General features: G+C 44.0%; 1 protein-coding gene across 1 annotated transcript; it reads right to left on the bottom strand.

Moving 5' to 3' along the window:
- Positions 1-295: 295 nt before the first annotated feature.
- Positions 296-16,573, bottom strand: SARS1 (seryl-tRNA synthetase 1). Its single transcript, XM_059061362.2, has 11 exons — positions 16,327-16,573; positions 12,200-12,270; positions 9,115-9,195; positions 7,801-7,959; positions 6,728-6,871; positions 5,839-5,994; positions 3,035-3,256; positions 2,341-2,470; positions 1,889-2,046; positions 1,040-1,169; positions 296-706 (listed from the first exon to the last, which is right to left on the bottom strand). Exons 1-11 carry the CDS (start codon positions 16,460-16,462, stop codon positions 549-551), a joined length of 1,545 nt encoding a protein of 514 aa, XP_058917345.1. The 5' UTR covers positions 16,463-16,573; the 3' UTR covers positions 296-548.
- Between the last annotated feature and the right edge of the window lie 3,938 nt (positions 16,574-20,511).

Below are 20,511 nucleotides of genomic sequence, written 5' to 3'. Positions count from 1 at the left end.
AAGTCCTGCTATGAAGCTTTTTATATCAACTCAGGTCTCCAAGCTGGTCCTACCTAACTGCTTTAACGAAGCAGGAGCAAATTTACAAAGGAAGATCCTGCCCTTGCCCGGCAAGCCTGTGTGTCTAAGACTCAGCTTTCACTTTCCCCTTGAGCCTTTACTAAATCTACCCCTGCCTTCACCTACCTTCTCAAAGGCTCTCTGCTAAATGGAACAACCTGCCTGATACAGCAGGAAAAGCAGAAGTGAATATGGTTCCAGGGAGAACTGTCAGAGACAGGGTTCAAACCCTGGGTAGAAGACTGAGGAAGAGTCCTGGCCTCCCTCAGAGGTGCTTTATTACATGGTTTCATCAGTCATTGGTGATTAGATCCTATGCCCAAGCGAGAAGAGGAACACTGCATTGTACAGGGCAGATGGTTCCCTTTTTGGCAATGCAGTCACACGGGGTGGGCGATGGGTGCGTGCTTGGCTTCCCTGCCTGTGGGTAGGCTCTGAGATTGCAGCTAACTGAAATGGAAGCCTGGTGAAGTGGGAGAAAGGAATGTTCAGGAATCAGTGACCTCCATATTCTGCAGCTGGCTTTCCAGGGCAACATCTCTCGCTGCCCCTTTCTTTTTGCTGCCCTCATGCTGCTTCTTCTGCTTCTTCGATGGCTCCTGGTCAATGGGTGCGGGCTTCACAAAGGGGATCAGTTCCTGGAGACCTGAAAGGGAACAGCCAACCAAACAAGCCATCATTCCTCAAGAGTCAAAGCCCAGGGACCTCTGGGGAAAGTTCCACAAGACAAAGGCTGAAACTGCTTTCATTTATTCCTTTTTTTCCCAGCCTGAATTTTAGCCTCATTTAAATAGAAGCTCATACTGGCACTGGCTACTTTTCAACCTTGCCCCTTGCAATGCCCAGCACCAGAGGACAGGCAGAGTTTTGGGGGCCGTGTACAAACAAGAAAACTTGGTGCATTCTGAAAGGGGCTTACTATTTAGAAGAGCAGGAAGACAGACAAGAGGAGGAAGATGGGCTGGGTTGGGAGTCTCACCTGGTGGCATGAATTCCTTCAATTTCTCAGGCACGAGGATGCCCTTCTCTGTCTGGTAGTTCTCTAGGATGGCACAGATGGTGCGAGTTGTGGCGCACATTGTGGCATTGAGCATGTGGACGAACTCCACCTGCGAGGAGAGGGTTCCCAGAGGGAGCAGTTACACTTAAGCCCTACCTGGGCTTACTGATGACCAGGAACCATCCACTCAGCCAGACTCCCCCAGCTGCAACTATCCAAATCCAAATCTAAAATCAAATAAAAAACAGGTTCTACCCATTAATGATCTCTAAACCTTTGAATTCTGTTTGGTATTTATTGCTTATTAGATCACTCCAGGAAGATTCCTCATGTCTCCATGAGTGATAAGTGGTAGGTCCCAGTATTTTCAGCAGAGTTGGGCCCTTTGAGGGAGGGAAGAGACTACTCGATGGCCTCTCCTTTTAACCCCTTTCAAGTCCCTGACCTGGAAAAGATTAGGGCCTGAAAATTGGGTTTGAAGAGATAAGCTTACAACCCAGACCTTCTTGGGTGAGAGGAGGGAAGACATTGCCTCCAACTTGTTCTGTGTAGACAAGTGGGGATTACTCTTTATCTGGAGTTATGGAAAACAAAGCCAGGAAGAGAAAAGCTAGAATTGCCTTGTAGAATAGAGCTAGATTCAGGTTTCTATCTAAAAGGACTCAGTCCTGATTCAGTGAAGTCATTTTCAGATTCCCTTTTTGGTCTAGACTGAGAAGCTCAGATTTTCCCATACGCTGGGAAATAATGTCCGTCAAGGGCTGAGAAATAAGATGGACCTACTCTGAGCTGAAGGCCCTGCTTCCTGCCTCCCCAGGGGCCATCTACCTTGTCCATCATCTTCTTGGTTTGCCCGTATCGGATTCGGAGCCGGCGAGCCTGATAGTCTGTGCAGTTAGAACAGGAGACTAACTCACGGAAGGCTCCTGAGCCCGGAAACCAGGCCTCCAGGTCAAGCTTCTTACTGGCAGCGTGATTCAAAGAACCTGTAAGGAAAAACCCCTAGAATTCATGAAGGAGGGATGGTATTTCAGAAGGCTAACCTTTAGCAAACCCAAAGATTCTTTTTTTTTTTTAACCCAAAGAATTCTTTAATTCACATGTTATCCCCAGGAGGGAAATCATGCCAAGATATTCTTATCACCAAGAACTCCCAAGGGAAAAGAGTGTGATATTTTAATTAATGTGGGCAATTAATTGGATTGTAAGCTATTTCTTTGTGTGGCAGCTCAACTGGTCAGGGTGGTGTTTGTGGGATGCAGGAGAGGGAGGCCAATAACCTGAGACAATATTCACGATATGGTAAGGGATCCCCAGAGACTGGTAGAACTCCTCAGCGGTAGTGATCATCTCCTCAAACATCTCCCAGGACTTGTTGTCATGTGGCGATGAGTAGACAAACTGTTCAATCTGCAAAGAGGGACCCAAGGGCACAGTGACAATGGGACGGGATGAATAAACTGAAGGCTGAAGTGGGAATTATCCTAGCAATGAAGACCTATTCCTATTCCACTGAGAGTCAGGCGGGGCTGGGGCCCTGGTGAGCGACTGGGGCTGCAGCAAGAACGAATGCTTGTGTAGAGAGTGTCCCACACAACGTGCAGCTACTGTTCTAAGTACTTTCCACGTGGTAACTGGTTTAATCCTCACAGTAGCCTAATGGGGTAGGTACTACTATTATCTTCCTTTGACAGAGGAGGAAACAGCACAGAGAGGTTAAGCAAATTGTTCAAGGTTACACAGCAGTAAGTGGTAGAGTTGGCCTTAGGACTCAGGCAGCCTGGTTCCAGATTCCATGCTCTAGCCTCTCCACCATGTGCTTCTCAGGCTCTTCCCTAGAAACGCAGATGGAGGCAATGAGAGGAAAGACTGGAGCGGGGGTGGGCCTGAGCAACACAGATTCTATCTCTTCTATAACAGCCCTGGAGAGAGAAAGAGAAGGGTCCCATCCCTCACCCTGCCCTGCCTACTCACCTTCTCAAACTGATGGACTCGAAAGATGCCACGGGTGTCACGGCCGTGGGAGCCCACCTCCTGACGAAAGCAGGTGGACAGGCCGGCATACTTGATTGGCAAATCCTCTGGCCGAAGCCACTCATCCCGGTGGAGAGCAGCAATGGGCTGTTCGGAGGTGGCAATCAGGTATTTTTCCTCATAGGTGCTGTCATCAGACTTTTCAGTGCCTTTGCCAATCACCTGTCAGAGAAGGGTAATATTTACCAGTTAAGAGTGAGGGAGTAGGAACTCAGCTTGAGCAAGAAATCACAGAGATCACACAGATCACACAGAGAAGATCTGAGTGATGGGACAACAAATTTTCTTCAATCCCTGCCCAGGAGTGAGCAGGAGATGCTAAAAAGATATGGGAGGGAATGGGTCAGTCCAAAATGGGGTCCCTACTAGAGATCAAGAAATGCAAATTAAAAGAAGATAAAATATTCTGATACTATTTTTCCCCCCCTTGGCTTCACCATGCAGCTTGTGGGATCTCAGTTCCCTGACCAGTACCCAGGCCCCCTGCAGTAGAAGCGTGAAGCCCTAACCACTGGACCGCCAGGGAATTCCCTCTGATACTATTTTTACTTTAACTAATAAATGAAATACTTAGAAATGATGTATAGTGGCCAGTGATGGCAGGCATGCAATAAAACCTGAGCTGGTAGCAGTATAAATTAATCCACTTGACAAATGTTTGTGAGGCATTTAGTAAGAGCCAAGTCCTTTTTGCCAATGCGGGGCAAAAGGAGACAGTCTCTGCTCTCTTGGTGCTTATGGGTTGATCTAGGGTTGTAATCCTTGAAGAATCACTTCGGTATTCAGCTGAAGAAAGTAATGCAAAAGAAAAAAAAAGCTATAGACAGGACAAAGTTCATTGTAACATTACTTACTGATGGCAAAAAAAAGGAAGCCCCCTAAAGATTCAACAGGGGAAGAGCTGGGTAGTCTATATCCATGACATGTAATATTATGTAACCACTAATAAATGATGGTTATGAAGACCATGTAGTAACACTGAAAAATGCTTCTGATATAATATGAAATAAAAAGGCAATCTATATATATTGTGATTAGAAGTATGAGAAAATGATACATGTATTAAAAAAGCTCCCACAAGAATATTAAAAATGACAATTGTAGTAGGTAATGGGAAAGAAGATGATTTCCCCCCACTAATTCCAAATTTTCTGTCATGTGGTATTACTTTAATTAAAACTAAAAAAAAAAAAAAAAAAAAAAAAAAAAAAGAGGGGAGGAAATGTCCTCTGGGCCAGTGTTTGGAAATGTGGAAAACTACCTTGCTATCTAACAGTGGGAATTTAGCCCCGTGTGAGGCTATTCACATACAACGTAAAAACAATAGAGCTTGCGGTCTAATATGGTATAGCCACTAGCCATACATGGCTATTTAAATTCAATTAAAATTTAATTCCTTGGTTTGCATGAGCCACATTTCAACAGCCACATGTGGCTGGTGGCTGCCACACTGGATAGGACAGATACAAAACATTTCCACTATTGCTGAAAGTTCAGTTGGACAGCACTGCTCTAGAGAATTAATAAACTGAGGTTATTAGGCAAAAAGTGCCAGCCAAAATTCCTCACTATGGAGACCTGTGATTCTCCCTGCCTATGGCTCCAAGAAGCATCTGGATAAGAGATGGAGAATGCTGCGAACACGCGGAGCACCTGCTACCTAATATTTTTCATAATCCTCCATATAAGCTTCTCCCTGGTGTTACCTGCAGAGCATCCTTCTAAAGTTCTGTCAGTGATTGTCCATCCAATCTTGGGAGTTGAGATGAGAAAAAAAGGGAGAAGAAAAACAGGTCTCATCTGATAATGCACATGTTCCTCTCATTAAAAGGAAGAAGAGGAGGACCCCGAGGTTGTACCAATGCTCAGGGTTTGGAGAGAGCATTTTGTTTCCCACTGCATCTTGAATTAAAACATACCTTTGAACTCACCAACAGGACCTAGTAGGAAGAAGGTTCTGACTATTAAACTCATCTATCTACATAAGATAAATCAGATGAGGCCAGGAGCAGTTGTCTAACTACCCGCTACATGGGTTTTGGGAGGAAACAGCTAATAAGAACAAAGTCGTTCCCCCCCTGCCCTGGAACAGGGCTAAAGGAGAGCGACAGGTGAGAAGTGGACTCAGCTGCGATGGGCAGCCGTTAGCAGAGACACTAGAAATTCTGAGTGTTGGGCGTAGACTTCGGGTGGGGGGAGCTACAGCTGATGTAAAGCTGGTTGATTCAGAATGACCTTCTGCACTTCAAATCAAATCCACTGGCTCTCCCTGAGACGGTTCATGGTTGAGAAAGAGCCACAAACTGGAAGCCACAGCCATCCAAAGGAAAGTATGTCTCCCCCTGTGGAAGCTTCCAGTCTGCGGTCAGGAGTGGGAGGACACGGGAAGATCAGCCACTTCTACAATTTCCTTTTGTCCAAGCTTAATAATAATATATGAGCTTCTTTTCTAAGCTCATGGTGCTAAAGCATACTCAATTTAGATAGATCACATAAACTATCTGGGGAAAGATAAAATAGGCTCTATGTCTACACTGTCCAAACATGTGACCATTTAAATTAAAATTCATAAAGATTAAAATTTTACTTCCTCAGTTGCACTAGCCCCATTTTAAGTGCTCAATAGCCACAATATAGAACATTTCATCATCGTAGGAAGTTCTGCTGGACAGCACTGCTGTGTCTTTGAAGTTAAACTTCATACCTTAAGGAGTCATTCTGCCACACTGCCTCAGGCTACTCACCTTATAAAGTTCTTCATCAAATTGGCTGAGCTGTGCCACTTCCTGCATGACCTCCTTCCTCATGAAGAAGGGGGTATAAATGGGAGTGTAGCCCCTACTTCCCAAGGTGCGAAGAGCATACTGGATGAGTGCCTGTTCCAGGAACACCAGGACCCCCTAAAGGAGCAGACACAGCACTGTGTGAGTGGGTTCTGCTGCCATCACGTTCATCTGCCAGCATTTACCCCCAGAGGCAACTGGGGGCACACAGGAGGCCACAAAGACCATGGATCCAACAATTGACTCAAAAGACTCTTTCTTAACAGCCATGCACAGCACATCATCTGAAGAGCATTCCCTGTAAGATACCAATCAAGGGAAAAGGACTGTTCACCCAGGGTGCATGGGAGAGTCTTCTTGTGCTAATTCTTAAAACACTGGACTTATTTGTATACGTAGAACATACCTATATGGACAGTATTTCCAAAACTACCATGTCCTTCTGGAAGGCTTTCCTGACTGCATCTGCCTTCTGCCCAGCTAATCTGGGTGTGTTGCCGCCACCTACCCGTTCCCATAGCACCCTGGTCTACTCACACCAGAGCACTTATCACAGAGGGTTTTTGACTCTTTGTTACTTGTCTGTCCAATTACACGGAGCTCCATAAAGGCACAGACTGTTCTAATTCAGTCAGCAAAACATATATTCATTATGGAGGATCACTCAGTGGCTTTTGTTCTAGGGAATCCTGATAAGCACTCTCCTGCCTTAGAAAGAGAATTGCATCTGATTGCCAGTAAGTTTGTAGTAGAAAGGCAGATTTGTGGGCCTCTTTAAGTGGGTTACGTTTTCTGCACTTTTTTTTCAGTTCTTTCTTTATAACCAACCTCACTGGTTGCCGACTCTTACCTTCAGGAAGTACCCTCGACTCCCAGCCACCACAGCCCCCTTTTCGCCTTCAAAGCCATCTACCATCACCACCAGGTCCACGTGAGAGTACTTCTTCCTGACGGTACAATCACCCCAAATTCTCTCTACTTTGTTGTCAGCATCCTAAGGAAACAAGACCAGGAGACAAAGATGCATGAGCTCTGAATTTTATAACCTCCATCTTTCCGAACCCTATTCCAAGAACGACCTAGAGCTTTGTGAAGTCACTGCTTAACTCAAACACTAGGTTTTGGCCCTTGTGTACAGAGACTAGAGAAGGGAGTTTGCTAGAGAATCTGCCCTCAATAGAGAAATAATGATTTATAAACTCCTAGAGGTAATTCTAGCCATGGAACTGAAATCATGATTTTCCAAAAGATCTGTAGTATTCTCCTATACAGGGAAAACCCTTCTCTGGACAATCCGCACTGCCTGGGGTACAGAGGGGAATGCAGATATTTTTTTTCCAGGCTCTCATTGGTCCAGGGCCACACAAGGGCGGGCTTGGGGCCCTGACCTCTCGAGTCTGCCACCCCAGCCCTCAGTGAGTTTAATGTCCGTTCACCAGGGAATGAATGAAAGAGGCACAGATGGGCCCTGCCACGGCTGGGGTGTCAGGGAACAAAGGCTGGGCTCAGAGCAGCTTTGTGCTGGGGAAGCTCCCACTCGGCAGGAAACTTTTATCATGCAGATTTCCCTTCAACCTGCAGCTTCTCAGCAGGGTGTGGGTGAGGGGTGAGGCTGATCTTGCAGATCCCTCCCAGGAGACGAGCTGCTACCATGGGCAACATGCAGTGGAGGACAGCAGCCTGATTTAGAAGAGATTTCCGTGCCAGGAGTCTCCACCTACCTGCTGTCTCTGCTACTTCCCAATCAGGCAGGGATCTGACTCTTTCAATTCTCAATTGGTGGGCAGAGCGAATACACAAAGAGCCTGCTTCTATTATACAGAGCGTGCCAGACTTTCCCTGTCCTCCTCCCACTCCGCCCCCTTCCCAAGAGAGGGGTGACGATGACGCAAGGCAGCGGCTTGCTGTGGCACCGACGCCTACCTCATCATTGCTGATGGGCACAGAGGGGTGCAGAAGGTTCCCAATCTCGCGAAGGTTCTCAAACCGCTCTGCTTCCAGCTTTATCCGCTCTGCATCACACTTCAGGATGGCTTCGTCGATGAGGACTCGGACTTTTTTGATTTGTGAGACTTTCAGGTTCTGTAGATGAACAACACCAAGCCCATCCAAGGCCACAGAGAGTCAAGGGCAGAGTAGGAAAAAGATTGTTGCCCCAACCTTGTTGGGCTCTAATGATAGCTCTTGTGATCACATTTTAAAAATTGACACTGGAGGCTTTCAAAGAACTGAGATTTATTTCACACAGGGATATATACAGTTTTGCCTGACAAATCCTTTAGCATTTTCTTTCAGGGTGCCTAAGGCAGAGATGGATAATTCTGGCCACTCCTCTTGTTCCTGTATATCTCAGGAGTGTTAATACCATAGCTTAACTTGCACTTTCTGATATTCCTGATTAAACCAATTCAGCATGCTATTATATACTATATTTAACTGTTCTCTAGGAAGATTATAAATTTATTAGGAGCAAGAGACCTTGTCTTAAGCTCATTTTGTATTCCTTATTGCAGGTATTTCAAACTGTACTCTAATTTCCTGGGGGGACCCTTAGCAGGTAGGGCAGGGCAGGAATAGCACCCCAACCTTGCCCTTCAAACACAGCAACTCTGCTTTTTTGGGTTTATGCTCTTGCTATTGTTGCAGGGTTTTGTTTTTGTCTTTTTTTGTAAAGCTTTTTTTGATGTGGACCACTTTTGAAGTCTTTATTGAATTTGTTACAATATTCCTTCTGTTTTATGCTTTTTCAGTTTTTTGGCTGTGAGGCATATGGGATCTTAGCTCCCCGACCAGCGATCAAACCCTCACCCCTTGCATTGGAAGGCAAAGTCTTAACCACTGGACCGCCAGGGAAGTCCCTGTGTTGCAGGTTTTAAGAAAGGGTTCAGTGACTAAAAAAACTTGAAAATTCCTGCTCTAGGCCCATTGTAGTGAATATTAACTGAATTACAAAATATTGAAAAATTACTGACTCTGTGGAAATGGAGTTATTAAACCAAACATAGTTCAGTTCCTTTTTTCTCTTCTTCCTACTCTTGACTTTTCCATTCCACCTGTCTCCATCTCTGCTGTCTAATACTCAAGTACTGAGATTAACAAGAGTGGATGGGGACATGTCCCAGCAGCAGAAATTCAAGGATGCCACAGTGCTGTGTGGAGCAGAGTGTCAGGACTTGCTTGTCTAGGAACAAAGCTAAAAGAACAGAAATCCCAACCTGGAGAAGGACAATAACTTACAGTTAAAGTGTCTGCAGTGAGGTCATCGAGATTTAATACATCTTCCGGAATGGACTCATCATTTCCCATTGGCTCTTTTTTCTATGGGAAAGAAAAACAAACAAACAACAACAAAAACATAACTAATTATAAAGGAAAATTTCTGACAGTTTTATAAGTGTACATCAAACTAATATATCATATAATTATAGAACTTTCTACATAACTTAGTCTCTAAAAGATGCAATGCATGGGAGAAAAATTAGTGAACTGGAAGCAAGAAGTTCATGTTCCAAGTCCCTGTCCTGACACTTTCTAGCTTTCTGATCCTGGACAGATTGATTAACCAATCCAGGTCAGAGGGTTGACACCATCGGGAACTTGAGAAGAAAAATGTCTGACATGGACATAGAATGTTATGACCCCAAGAATGTATGTAAACACTCAGTGCTGGTCAGGAGCCAGCGCTGGGCAGACACCTGTGTGTCAATTTGTGAATCCCCATCTACTTACTAAGAACAAACCCAGCCCTTAGGACTGCGGCTAAGAGGAAAAATGGATGGGATGAGGAATATTAGGAGGCCAAAGAAACACAATTTTTGAGGAAAAAAGCCATGTTTAGAGCAATCAATGCAACTTGGCAAAACAGCAAGGGTATACCCAGGACTAGATTTTTTCCCATTCCAGTTTCTCTCCTCACCCTTCTTTATGATATTCTGCCATCATTTCTAATCCTTGTCTAGAGCAAGGGAGAAGACAGTGATTCAAGGAAAATCATCTTTAAAAGCTGGAAAAATCTGACAATATCAGAATGAGTCTTGATAAGAACAGGCATAGACTACTGAGGTAGAAAAAAATGGCCTAAATCTCAAGATGTTCCATTTGGTAGCCAAGATAGCTGAGGCCCTCTTCCTGTCTGATAATCCCTCAGGGCAGCAAATTCAAGTTCTGAGTTCAAGTTCTGGCTCTGCAACTAACTTATGGCACCATTTTAGGCAAGCCCCTTAATTTCCTAGGCCTCTTTACCCTACCCTTTTAATAGGGCTAACAAATGTACTACCTACACTCCAGGTTTACAGCAAAGATCAAAACCAAAATGAGACGTATATGAAAGGGTTTTGAATGCTTTCAAGTGCTATACAAATTAAAGCACTGCTGGTACTATCTCAATGGATAGCAAAAGAGGATACTCCTTGCAGGGCCAGCAGTCAAGGGAATCTAAGAACGTTAATGCAAATGAAAATACTCCCATCTTCTGGCTAAGAAAAATACTTGGCTGGCACTATCTGTATATATGCCCCCAAAGAACACTCAGGCAGAAGTATACATGGAAATTAACATAATTATGGGGTCGCTGACATGTACCTGACTTAGTGTCAAGAGTTCCACAGGAAGAAAACTGTATGATTATCATCAATATCAATTTCTACAGCCTGTCACATGCTGAAAGTGTAACAAAATAGTGTTAAAGAGAAGGATAGAGAATATCATGAAGGATAAGGTGCTAGAATCCAAGGGAATCTTTTTGTTATGGTCTTTCCAGGTTCAGGTTCCTAAATTTCATAATTTTTTGGTTTATTTTAGAGGTTTACAACTTAAAAATGAGACAGACTATAGGGTACATTTAACATGTTTTTTTAAAAAAATGATTAAGAGGCTATTTTTGAAGAAAGATTAAAAAGTAATCTGGTGGGCTTCCCTGGTGGCGCAGTGGTTGAGAGTTCGCCTGCCGATGCAGAGGACACGGGTTTGTGTCCTGGTCCGGGAGGATCCCACATGCTGCGGAGCGGCTGGGCCCGTGAGCCATGGCCGCTGAGCCTGCGCGTCCGGAGCCTGTGCTCCACAGCGGGAGAGGCCACGACAGTGAGAGGCCTGCGTACCGCAAAAAAAAAAAAAAAAAAAAAACTAATCTGGTTACCAAAGTAAAGCTGAGCTGAAACTTAACATTCTTCAAGGACAGGAAGGATATACTGGATGAAGGCCAGTACTACTTGCCATTCACTGTTACTCTCAATTGCTAAATAACTACAATGTTCCAGGCACTGTGCCAGGTTTTCTATATTAGAAATTTTCAGTTCTCACAATTGTATTCTAAAGGTTAGTGTTAGAATTGTCATTTCACAGACAAGAAAACTGAGGCTCAGAAGTTAACTTGCCTGAAGTCACATAACCAAGAGTCTAGGATTTGGACTCAATATCTGTGCTCTTTTAAATAAAGAGCACGACTACTGGGATAAAGAATCTGAAATCTACAACAGGAAAACCTCTCTGGCACTGTAGGTTGAGCTCAAGAAATAACTGGAAAGGATTACTGGTGGAATTCATATTATTAAGAACAGAACAGACAATGAATGACTTGTATGGCAAGAATCTTATCTTACAACAGATTGAATGTCTGTGTCCCCCAAAATTCATATGTTGAAACCTAATCCCCAGCATGATAGTATTTGGAGGCGGGGTCTTTCAGAGGTGATTAGGTCAGGAGGGCAGAGCCCTCATGCATGTAATTAGTGCCCTTATGAAAGAGACACCAGAGAGCTCCCTGCTCCTTCTGCCATGAGGACACAGCAAGAAGACTATCTATTAACCAGGAAGCAGGCCCTCACCAATCTGGTGCCTTGATCTTGGACTTCCCAGCTTGCAGAACTGTGAGAAATAAATTTCTGCTGTTTATAAGCCACCCAGTCTACAGCATTCTGTTACAGCAGCAAGAACGGACTAAAACATACCTGCAGACAGGAGATAGACTCACTGATCCTTGAAAATGCCTCTTAGTTCCCTCCCTGCCTTTCTCCCTTTCTTTTTTTTTTTTCTTTTTTGGCGCGCGGGCTCAGCAGTTGTGGCTCATGAACTTAGTTGCACTGCGGCATGTGGAATCTTCCCGGACCAGGGCTCGAACCCGTGTTCCCTGCACTGGCAGGCGGATTCTTAACCACTGAGCCACCAGGGAAGTCCACCCTTTCTTTTTAAAATAACTTTCCCCCTCTGGTAAGAAATCCAGTAGCTCATGGAATTAAACATTACGTTAGAAATTACGAATTAACTAAGAATAATAAGATTAAATACCTCTGCTCAAGCTCTCAAGGGTATTACTCAGTTCTCTTACCTTCATTTTCTCTCCAATTGTCTTGCTGCATAGGTTCTTCAGCTTGTTCAAGTTGTCTGCCTGAAATCTGCCTGAAGAATAAAGAACCCAATATACCAAAGATAGGCACATAATTAAGATACCTCGTTCCTAATCTTGGCTCCTTAGGACTGATCTCAGCCCAAGGCCAAAATGCAGGCAGAGCTAAAGGATCTGCCTCACAAAGTTGTGAAATCTTATAGCTTTAGAGCCCAAATTTAGATGGCATATATTGGTGATTACAATAGGATTCCCCAGCATTTGGTGACAATGAAAAGGCCATTCTGGGACTGAAATTTAAAAGTATCATAACCTGGACGATACCACTGTAGACAGAGTAACACATCTGAGAAAACTGGAAGATACTCATGTAACTATAACCTGTTCAATTATCTTAAAATTCATTTAAAGAAACTATGTGATATGCACCAGGATCTAGAAAAAAAGGCAGTCAGTCAAGTTTCTATTCCCATGAACTTGGTTGCTACTTCTCTATGCTAGAAATGGTTAATGTTATTTCCTTTGCTTTGATACAACGCTCATCTGGCAGCCTTGAGAAGAATTCAATTTCTTATACTTTGGTTTCTTTGGGGGAAGACAGTGCACTAATCAGCCTGCATAGGTATTCTGGCCCAAATTAACATCTTGGTATTGTGATTCATCAGTCTAACATTGATTATCAAAAGTTGGACCTCCTGAATCTAAGCTTTAGCAACAATATGGTAAAAATTAAGCTTTGAACAGGTAAAATGATGACTAGAGATGAGATAGCACCTAGACATGGTTATTCTTTAAAGTTTTGCCAAACTTTAACTAAATTAAATTTAAACTAAACTTCAGCACAAACTATATAACTACTTTCTCATTCACTTATTCACACTGATTACAGAGATGGAGAACAGATGAGTGGTTTTACATGTACTCATTTGCATGTGCCTGTAGTTCTGTGTGACATCTCATGTGTAGATCTGTGTAACCACTGCTACACTCAAGATACAGAACTGTTCCATCTCCACAGAGATTCCTTTTGCTATCATCACTCTGTAGTCCATTACCTATCCCCTGCCCCGTCTAACCCTTGGCAACCACTAATCTGTTCTCCATCTCTGGAATCAGTGTGAATAAATGGCTAAAATTAAAAGGACTGCCAATATCAAGGGCAAGGTTGTACAGCAAATGGAGCTCTTATATATTACTGATGGGAGGATCAATTATTACAACCACTTTGGAAAACTATTAGGTAATATCTACTAAACCTAAACATGTGCCTACTCTGTGACCTAGCAATTCTACTCTTAGGTACATACCCAAAAGAAATGAGTGCTTACGTCCACCAAAAGACACAATGTTCATAGCACGTTATTCATAGTACCCTTAAACTGGTAACAATCTGAAAGTCCATCAACGAAATTGGTTGGTATGTTTACATATATGGAGTACTACACAGCAATGAAAAAGAACCAACCACTGCTACACATAATAACATGGAATAATCTTACAGACATAATTTTGAGAAAGAAGTCACATGCAAAATTATATACCATATAAGTCCATTTATATGAAGTTCAAAATCAGGCAAAAGTCATTTATGGTGATAGAGGACAACATACTGTATTTTTGGAGAAGGGAAGTGACAGTGAAGGGGCATGAGGGAGCCTCCCTGGAGAACTGCAAATGTCTTATGAATGGTGGTCACATGAAAACTGAATGGTGGTCACATGGGTGTATGGCTTTGTAAAATTCATCAAGCTGCACATTAAGATTTGTGCACTTTACTGAACTTACTGAATACATTACATCTCAATAAGTTTTAAAAGGTTGTGTATAAAAATAATATAAATGCCACAACAGAAATATATAAGATAGTATATGGATCACATGTCCTAGGTGTGGCCCTGGACTAGCTGAGACTGGGGTCAAAGGAAGAGTTTAGAAAGTTTTTCCAATGATAAGGGCCTGGTTTAAGGCATGTGCAATAGGGTTAAGAGGAAGTAACAACTTCAACTGATAATTCCTGTAGTTAGTGGCAGATTTCAACATACATGGAAATCTACTGACTTTGGAAGTGGTCAAGACAAATGCTTATTACATGCCCAAATGTGTCCTCATTATATTACTCTGAATTAAAAGAAGAAATCACAGTTCGAATCCTTGAAGTTACAAGAGCTGTGGTAAACTCTGATGTGGTGCTCTGACTCCAAGTCATATCAGACTCCTGTGTTCTACACAGAGCCCTAAACCTTGAAGGTCTATAGACAGACATATGGGTATAGTTTTAATGCAGGGCCTTTTGAAGCTTGCTGTGTCCTCATTCAGGAAACATGGTCTGATTTCTTAATGTGGCTCTGGGTTGCAACTCCTCATTGCAGGTAAGGATAGAAGAACCCTAAACTTTGATCAGAGGTTCAGATGTAAAAGAATCTTGAAACAAAATCTGTCAATGTCCACCTTCAGCAGCCAGCAATGGGAAAAATCATTAACTTCCCTTAGCTGCAAAGAGAATACTGGTTAGTGATGTCAAGTAGAAAAGAATCAAATCAATAAATATGTTGAAAATAAACTACATCAACTGCTTTTCATATGGAAGAGCACAATGCCCTGAACACAGAAGATATTCATGACTTCAACAAACCTTTGTCAAGCCGTTAACAAGGACCAGGTGCAGTGCTAGGTACTGGGATTATATGTACACGTGTGTATATGTATATCCTGTATCTATATGCATACCCTGGGTACTGACACACAGATGAATAAAACACAACCTTGTCCCTGAAGAATTCATCCCCTCACCACATATCCACTCCTCAGGTAAAAGACAGAACTTCCCACAGAGGTGTACATTATACCCAAGAGACTAGGTAACACATTCAAAGTCATTTAGCAGCTGGGCAATGGCTAGAGTGAAACAAAAATCTGATACTTCTGACTTCTGACTCAGTAAAACAGTGTCCAGTCTAGTTTTTTCACTCCGATTTAATTTAATTCCATTGCAACTCAAAACTTCAGATTCAGATTCAGGTGGTGGGATCACCACCGCACTGGGCTTGACTGTGATGTACAGAATCAGCAAACAGCCTGAGCTAAACAAATATTCTCCTGGTATCCAAAACCTTCATGTTACCAACTCTTCCTTCGACTCTCTCTCTACACGGGTGATACTTATATATTTAGGAAAATCAACTTTTCTAATAGAAATCCAGACTTTTGGACAGCGACTGCCTTTGCAGTGCGCTGTCATAAACCTGTCTCTCAGCGGGTGGCAGACCTATTGCATCAGACAATAAATCACGTGTTTGACAGCATCCGGCCAGTTAGTGACTACTCCAGCTAGCCTAGGCAGAGATTGATAGGCAGAGGGTTCTATGGTTTTATTTAGCCTCATGAAAGATGCCCGGTCCAGTTCCAGGTTCTAGCCCAACTCTGCCAATGTCTTCCCCGGAAAACTTTAAACAGCCTCAATAATTACACGATTTTTCTTGCTTCACCGCACCCCTCTGCCCATGTCTGAGCTACTACGTAAGACTATTCTCGGTTCTTAAAAGTTTGCCCACTGTTCAGGGGGATGGCCTTCCCAAAAGCTCCGGGATCATTATTTTTAGCCAAGAGCGGCCTCCACAGTCCCAAAATGCTTCCAATATGGACGGAGTGAACCTACTGTGCTGCGGATGTGACTCAGTCAGGCTGGAACCTTTGATTCTATCAAGATAGAGGGAGACCACTCTGGCCTTGCCGAAGATGAGAAAAAGACAGGAGGCGACCAAAGATAAGTGTTAGGAAAGGGGAAACCCCCCAAACCTCCCGCCCTGGCTTTCTTCCAGCTATCCTTGCGGCCGGAAGGCTTGACAGCTCTTGATGCAAATGCGCCATGCTCCTTTCCCAGACTCAGAAGCAGCGACCCGCACCCAGCTAGCCAGGAAGGCAGGTCGCAGGGCCCGGGCAGAGGAGAAAAGTGGGTCGGTTCGGCCCCCCTGGAGGACAGGGAGAGCTTCGGAGCTACCGCAACCTGGGAGGGGGTCTTATGAAGGGTGGAACCTCAGGAGCGGTAACGAGGTCCAAAAAACGAAGTTGCGGTTGGCATCCGGGGATACTCGGCGCGTCCCGGTACTTACATCGTCGCCACTCGCTGTCTGCCTTCACCAACTGGTCCACCAGTCCCGGGTCCTTGAAGCGCTTCTCCTGCGACTCTCGGATGAGGGCTGGGTCCCCTCCTTTATCCACCCGAAACAAATCCAGATCCAGCACCATCGTTCCTTCTCCAGGACCAACACTAGGAGAAGAGAGGTTCGTCCCACAGCAGCCGCCCTGTGACTGCCGCACTGCACCGGCGCGCTGACCACCCCCCCGGCCCCGCCACACACGCACCGGCGCGCTAACCCCCCCGCCCCGCCACACACTTCCCGCGCAGGCGCGACGGGAGCGTGCAGCCCGCCCTCCACTCTGCGCCGGAAGTGGCTGCGTAGGAGGCGGGGCCGCAGAGGAGGAAGGGGTGGGTGGGCATGGGCTTGCCGGATGTGTTCAAGTCAGTCATGCTAGCGGGTTTTGCCTTCTCGTGTGAGTTTTCCCCACCTGTGCCCGCTTGTCTAGGGGCTCTAGTTGCCCCATAGAAGAAAAATGAGTGCTTGTTTCTTTCTCATGTTAAAGGGCACATCTAAGACAAGGCCTGTCAGTGTAATCACTGGCTTGGAAGCTGGCACCTCCAATAGATGCCAGTTTCCGCCTTACAAGCTTGGGTCCTAAGACTGGACCCTCTCTCTGAACCTCTTCTCTCTTCTCCATCTTGAGACAAGAGTGTGGCTACATGTTTTAGTCCCCAGATTACCTCAGTTCAAAATACCTGCTCTCCTGCCTCAGAGTTAGGATACCTTTCTTAATCTGATTATTGGGTGAACCAAATTGTCCTTTTATAAACCCTTAAGATCACAGGGTTGGAGAATCTTTCAGAGAGACACTTGAGTAGACTTTTCCAAGGGGAAAATATTTAGGAGATTTGAAGGCAGTTTAAGATATTGAGGTCATGTCTTGGATCTCTGAAAATTCCTAGAACAAAGATTTCATCATATTTTAATTTTATAATGTTCAGGCCTTTGCAGTGAAATATTCTGGTTGCTGCTTGGAGCCAAAGTTATCCAAGAATCTCCCTGATAGCAAGAGCTTATTTGAAGGATTTGGGAATAGGCATACTGTTCCCCATCCTTCCACTTTACCACAAGTTTAGAGACCCACCCACCATGCCCCAAAACTAACTGTGCTAAGACCTTGGTCTTCTGCCACTTGCTTGTGCACCTGTCATGAGGATATGGCATTGCTATCCTACTCCCCAACAAGGCTCTGCCAAGCCAACTCTGAGGTGTAGGACAGGGCTAATGACAGTGCTGGAGCTGACTAGTAGAGACCCAGAGGGAGGCTTAGGAAAGGCATTTGTCTGGGTTTGGCCCCCCTAGGTTCTGCTTACCGAGGATGTTAGGTTTAAAACCAGTGGAAAGGGGGACTTCCCTGGCGGTCCAGTGGTTAAGACTCTGTGCTCCCAGTCCAGGGGGTACGGGTTCAGTCCCTAGTGGGGGGAACTAAGATCCCTCATGCGGCACAGCACGGCCAAAAAAAAAAAAGATAAAACCAGTGGAAAGGAAGTGTTGGGAGCTTCAGGCTCTGAAGAAAGCTTGTAAGAAGACTGTCCTCAAAGGGTTGGGTTCCCTGAAATCTTCTGAGGGCAAGTCTGTGGTGGCTGACTGCTTCCATGTCAATGAAGGCAGTGCCAAAGTGTATTGTTTGCTAAGTTTCAAAACAGTGATGGGTGTTCCTGAGGCTGTAGGGGGCCCAGGCCTAGGAGAGGAGGGCCACTGAGCTAATACTATAAGGAGGTCATCAGTGTAATTGAAAGGATGGCCTTAAAATTCTGGCCTCTCCAAAAAAAAAAAAAAAAAATATTCTGACCTCTCCAAATTTCCTTAGGAATTTTCACCATTAGTTTTATAGTTAGATTACAGTCATTTTCCTTTAAAATGCTCATGCTACCTGATAAGTATAACAAATTAACATAATAGAATGACAGAGCTTATGACTGAGGGACAGTAAAAAATTCAGTGTGGTTAGAGTATAAGGATGTGCAGTTAGGGTTAGTGTGTATGCCATATTACTAAATCTGTCGGAGATGCAGTTTCCTCACCATTATAGTGGGGCTAGTACCTGCCTCTAGGCCTGTTCTGAGAACCAGGTGAGCAATGTTATGAAAGAACTTAGTCCAGGCTTGACACATAGAAATGCCAAATTAATGTGAGCTTCCTACTTTCCTTCTTAAAAGTTTAGATTTGATCCTATAAGCAGGGGTGATATTTAAAATATTTAACCACCAGTACAACCCAGGAACCACTCAGTCAAAACAAATTTGGGTCACAGCTAATCAGCTGAGGGAATTCTTTTTAGGGGATTAAGTGCCCTCAACTGGAGTGAAGGAAAGCACAGAAGCGGGAAAATCCAGCTGCTCTGGGAAATGGTGGGTCCTTGATGTCCTCTAAGGTTTTATCCACATCTAGTCCATAATAATCCATGTCATACCCAAATAAGCTAATTTTACTTGTCTTTGTAGGCACATTGTTATGTGGCTGGCCTCGGTGCCACCCAAGGGAAAACTGAACTGGAATGGAATGGAACTGACATTCCAAGTGTTTTATGTGTTCTCCTTTTCGATCCTCACCCAATCTTGGGAGGTAAGGCCTCATCAGGTCTGTTTTATTATTGTGGAAACTGAGGCTTTGATTGATGGCTGATTCTTTAGCAGGTGGTGAGAGGCTTCTAGCATAGGTCCCTATTGCTCCCAAGTATACTCTTTTCTCTGTTACTCTGGGGTTCCAGAATCCTTCTCTTCAGTTTAAGCTTCAAGGACATTCACCACTTCTCACTCACCCATCCAGCCATCCAACCTATGTTCAAGAAAAACAGCTGGAAGATTTGTTTTTATTTCACAAAAAACTGTGACATGCGATACGCATCCCCTAACAATCTACAAACTCTTGGAATACAGAGTAAAAAGGAAATCCAACCAGTCTTGATGAGACAAAAACTTGATTTCACAAAGCTGAAAAATCCATTACAAAGTCTCTGTTGTATAAATATAGTCAGTCTTATCTTTAATGTAGAGTGAGACCAAAAAAAAAAAAAAAGTTTTGTTGGCATAAGAAATCCTTGTCCTTGAATACACCACAATCTTCAATCTTCATTTGTACTCCCAGCCAAATACAGGTGACACCTACATGATGAGAGTTACATGTGTGTTCTCGGACTCTAAGTAACCAAATGGGATTTAAGTATTTTGTCTCCTGAGCCCACACTCCCTCCTCCAATAGCTTATGCAAAATGCTATAGCCTTAGTTTGCTAAAAGCTTTTCCCATATAAAATAACATGTGTCTTCTAAATTTGATTGTGGTAATGGGTGTACAATTCTGTGAGTATACTAAAATTTATTGAATTGTACATTTTAAATGAGTGACTTGTATGGTATTTGAATTACACTTCAATAGAGCTATTAAAAAATATCTAACATGTGTCTAAGTTGCTAGGGGAGCAACAGGTGACCCCGATAGCGTAACTCAGGAGTTCCTGGCAGGATGCAGGGAAGATCTGAAGAAGTCAGTACATTAAGGGATGTAGAAAGGAGATCCTTAAAATATTATGACTAAGTCAATAGAGTTTGGGTTTGCTCTAGGGGCACTCAGATTCATGATGTCAGAATAAAGAAGTCAATGGGGTACGTACTTTTTCTGAATGATTCTAGAATAGTCTAAGAATCTTCCATGGCCTTTGTCACAAAAGAAATTTATTTGGTGGAAAAGCAGTTGCCCGGGGTATTGCTGAGGCTACAGAAAAGTTCAGGCTGGAGCTTGGAAGCTGGCTATCTGCATCCACTGGGAGAAATTCCAGTATGGCCACAGGTTCTGAGAGCCTGAGTCCCACAAGAGGAGGGAGAATTTAGATACCAAAGAAAAGCTTCTAGATTTATTGAACCAAAGGGACTGCCTGTCTTCAGTGATGCTGTTGTTGGCCAGAAGTCACAGCAGGGTTCCAGTTCTCACTGACCCTTTAATAAGACCATTGCCAAGGCAGCAGTGGCCAATCACATCAGCAAACCATCATGTGGCAGACAAACCACTTACAAGTGCCATCTCCATTCTTTACCTACCATCCGGTTACCAAATGGTCACTTGAGAAAGGAGACAGGCACAAACCAAACCCTAGGCAACAGGGCCCTTGAACAAGGATGCTCATTCTAGCCTGACAGTGAGGGAAGGAGAATAGCCAT

Source organism: Kogia breviceps, chromosome 1 (genome assembly GCF_026419965.1).
Source record: "Kogia breviceps isolate mKogBre1 chromosome 1, mKogBre1 haplotype 1, whole genome shotgun sequence".
Lineage (NCBI taxonomy): Eukaryota > Metazoa > Chordata > Mammalia > Artiodactyla > Physeteridae > Kogia > Kogia breviceps.
This window is presented reverse-complemented; position numbering and strand designations above follow the sequence as displayed.

Coding starts and splice junctions, on each gene's coding strand:
- SARS1 (XM_059061362.2), bottom strand. CDS start 16,462: ATGGTGCTGGATCTGGATTTGTTTCGGGTGGATAAAGGAGGGGACCCA. Junction 12,271..16,326: donor AGACAGCGAGTGGCGACGAT/GTAAGTACCGGG, acceptor TTTATTCTTCAG/GCAGATTTCAGGCAGACAAC. Junction 5,995..6,727: donor GTCGAGGGTACTTCCTGAAG/GTAAGAGTCGGC, acceptor CTGCTCCTTTAG/GGGGTCCTGGTGTTCCTGGA.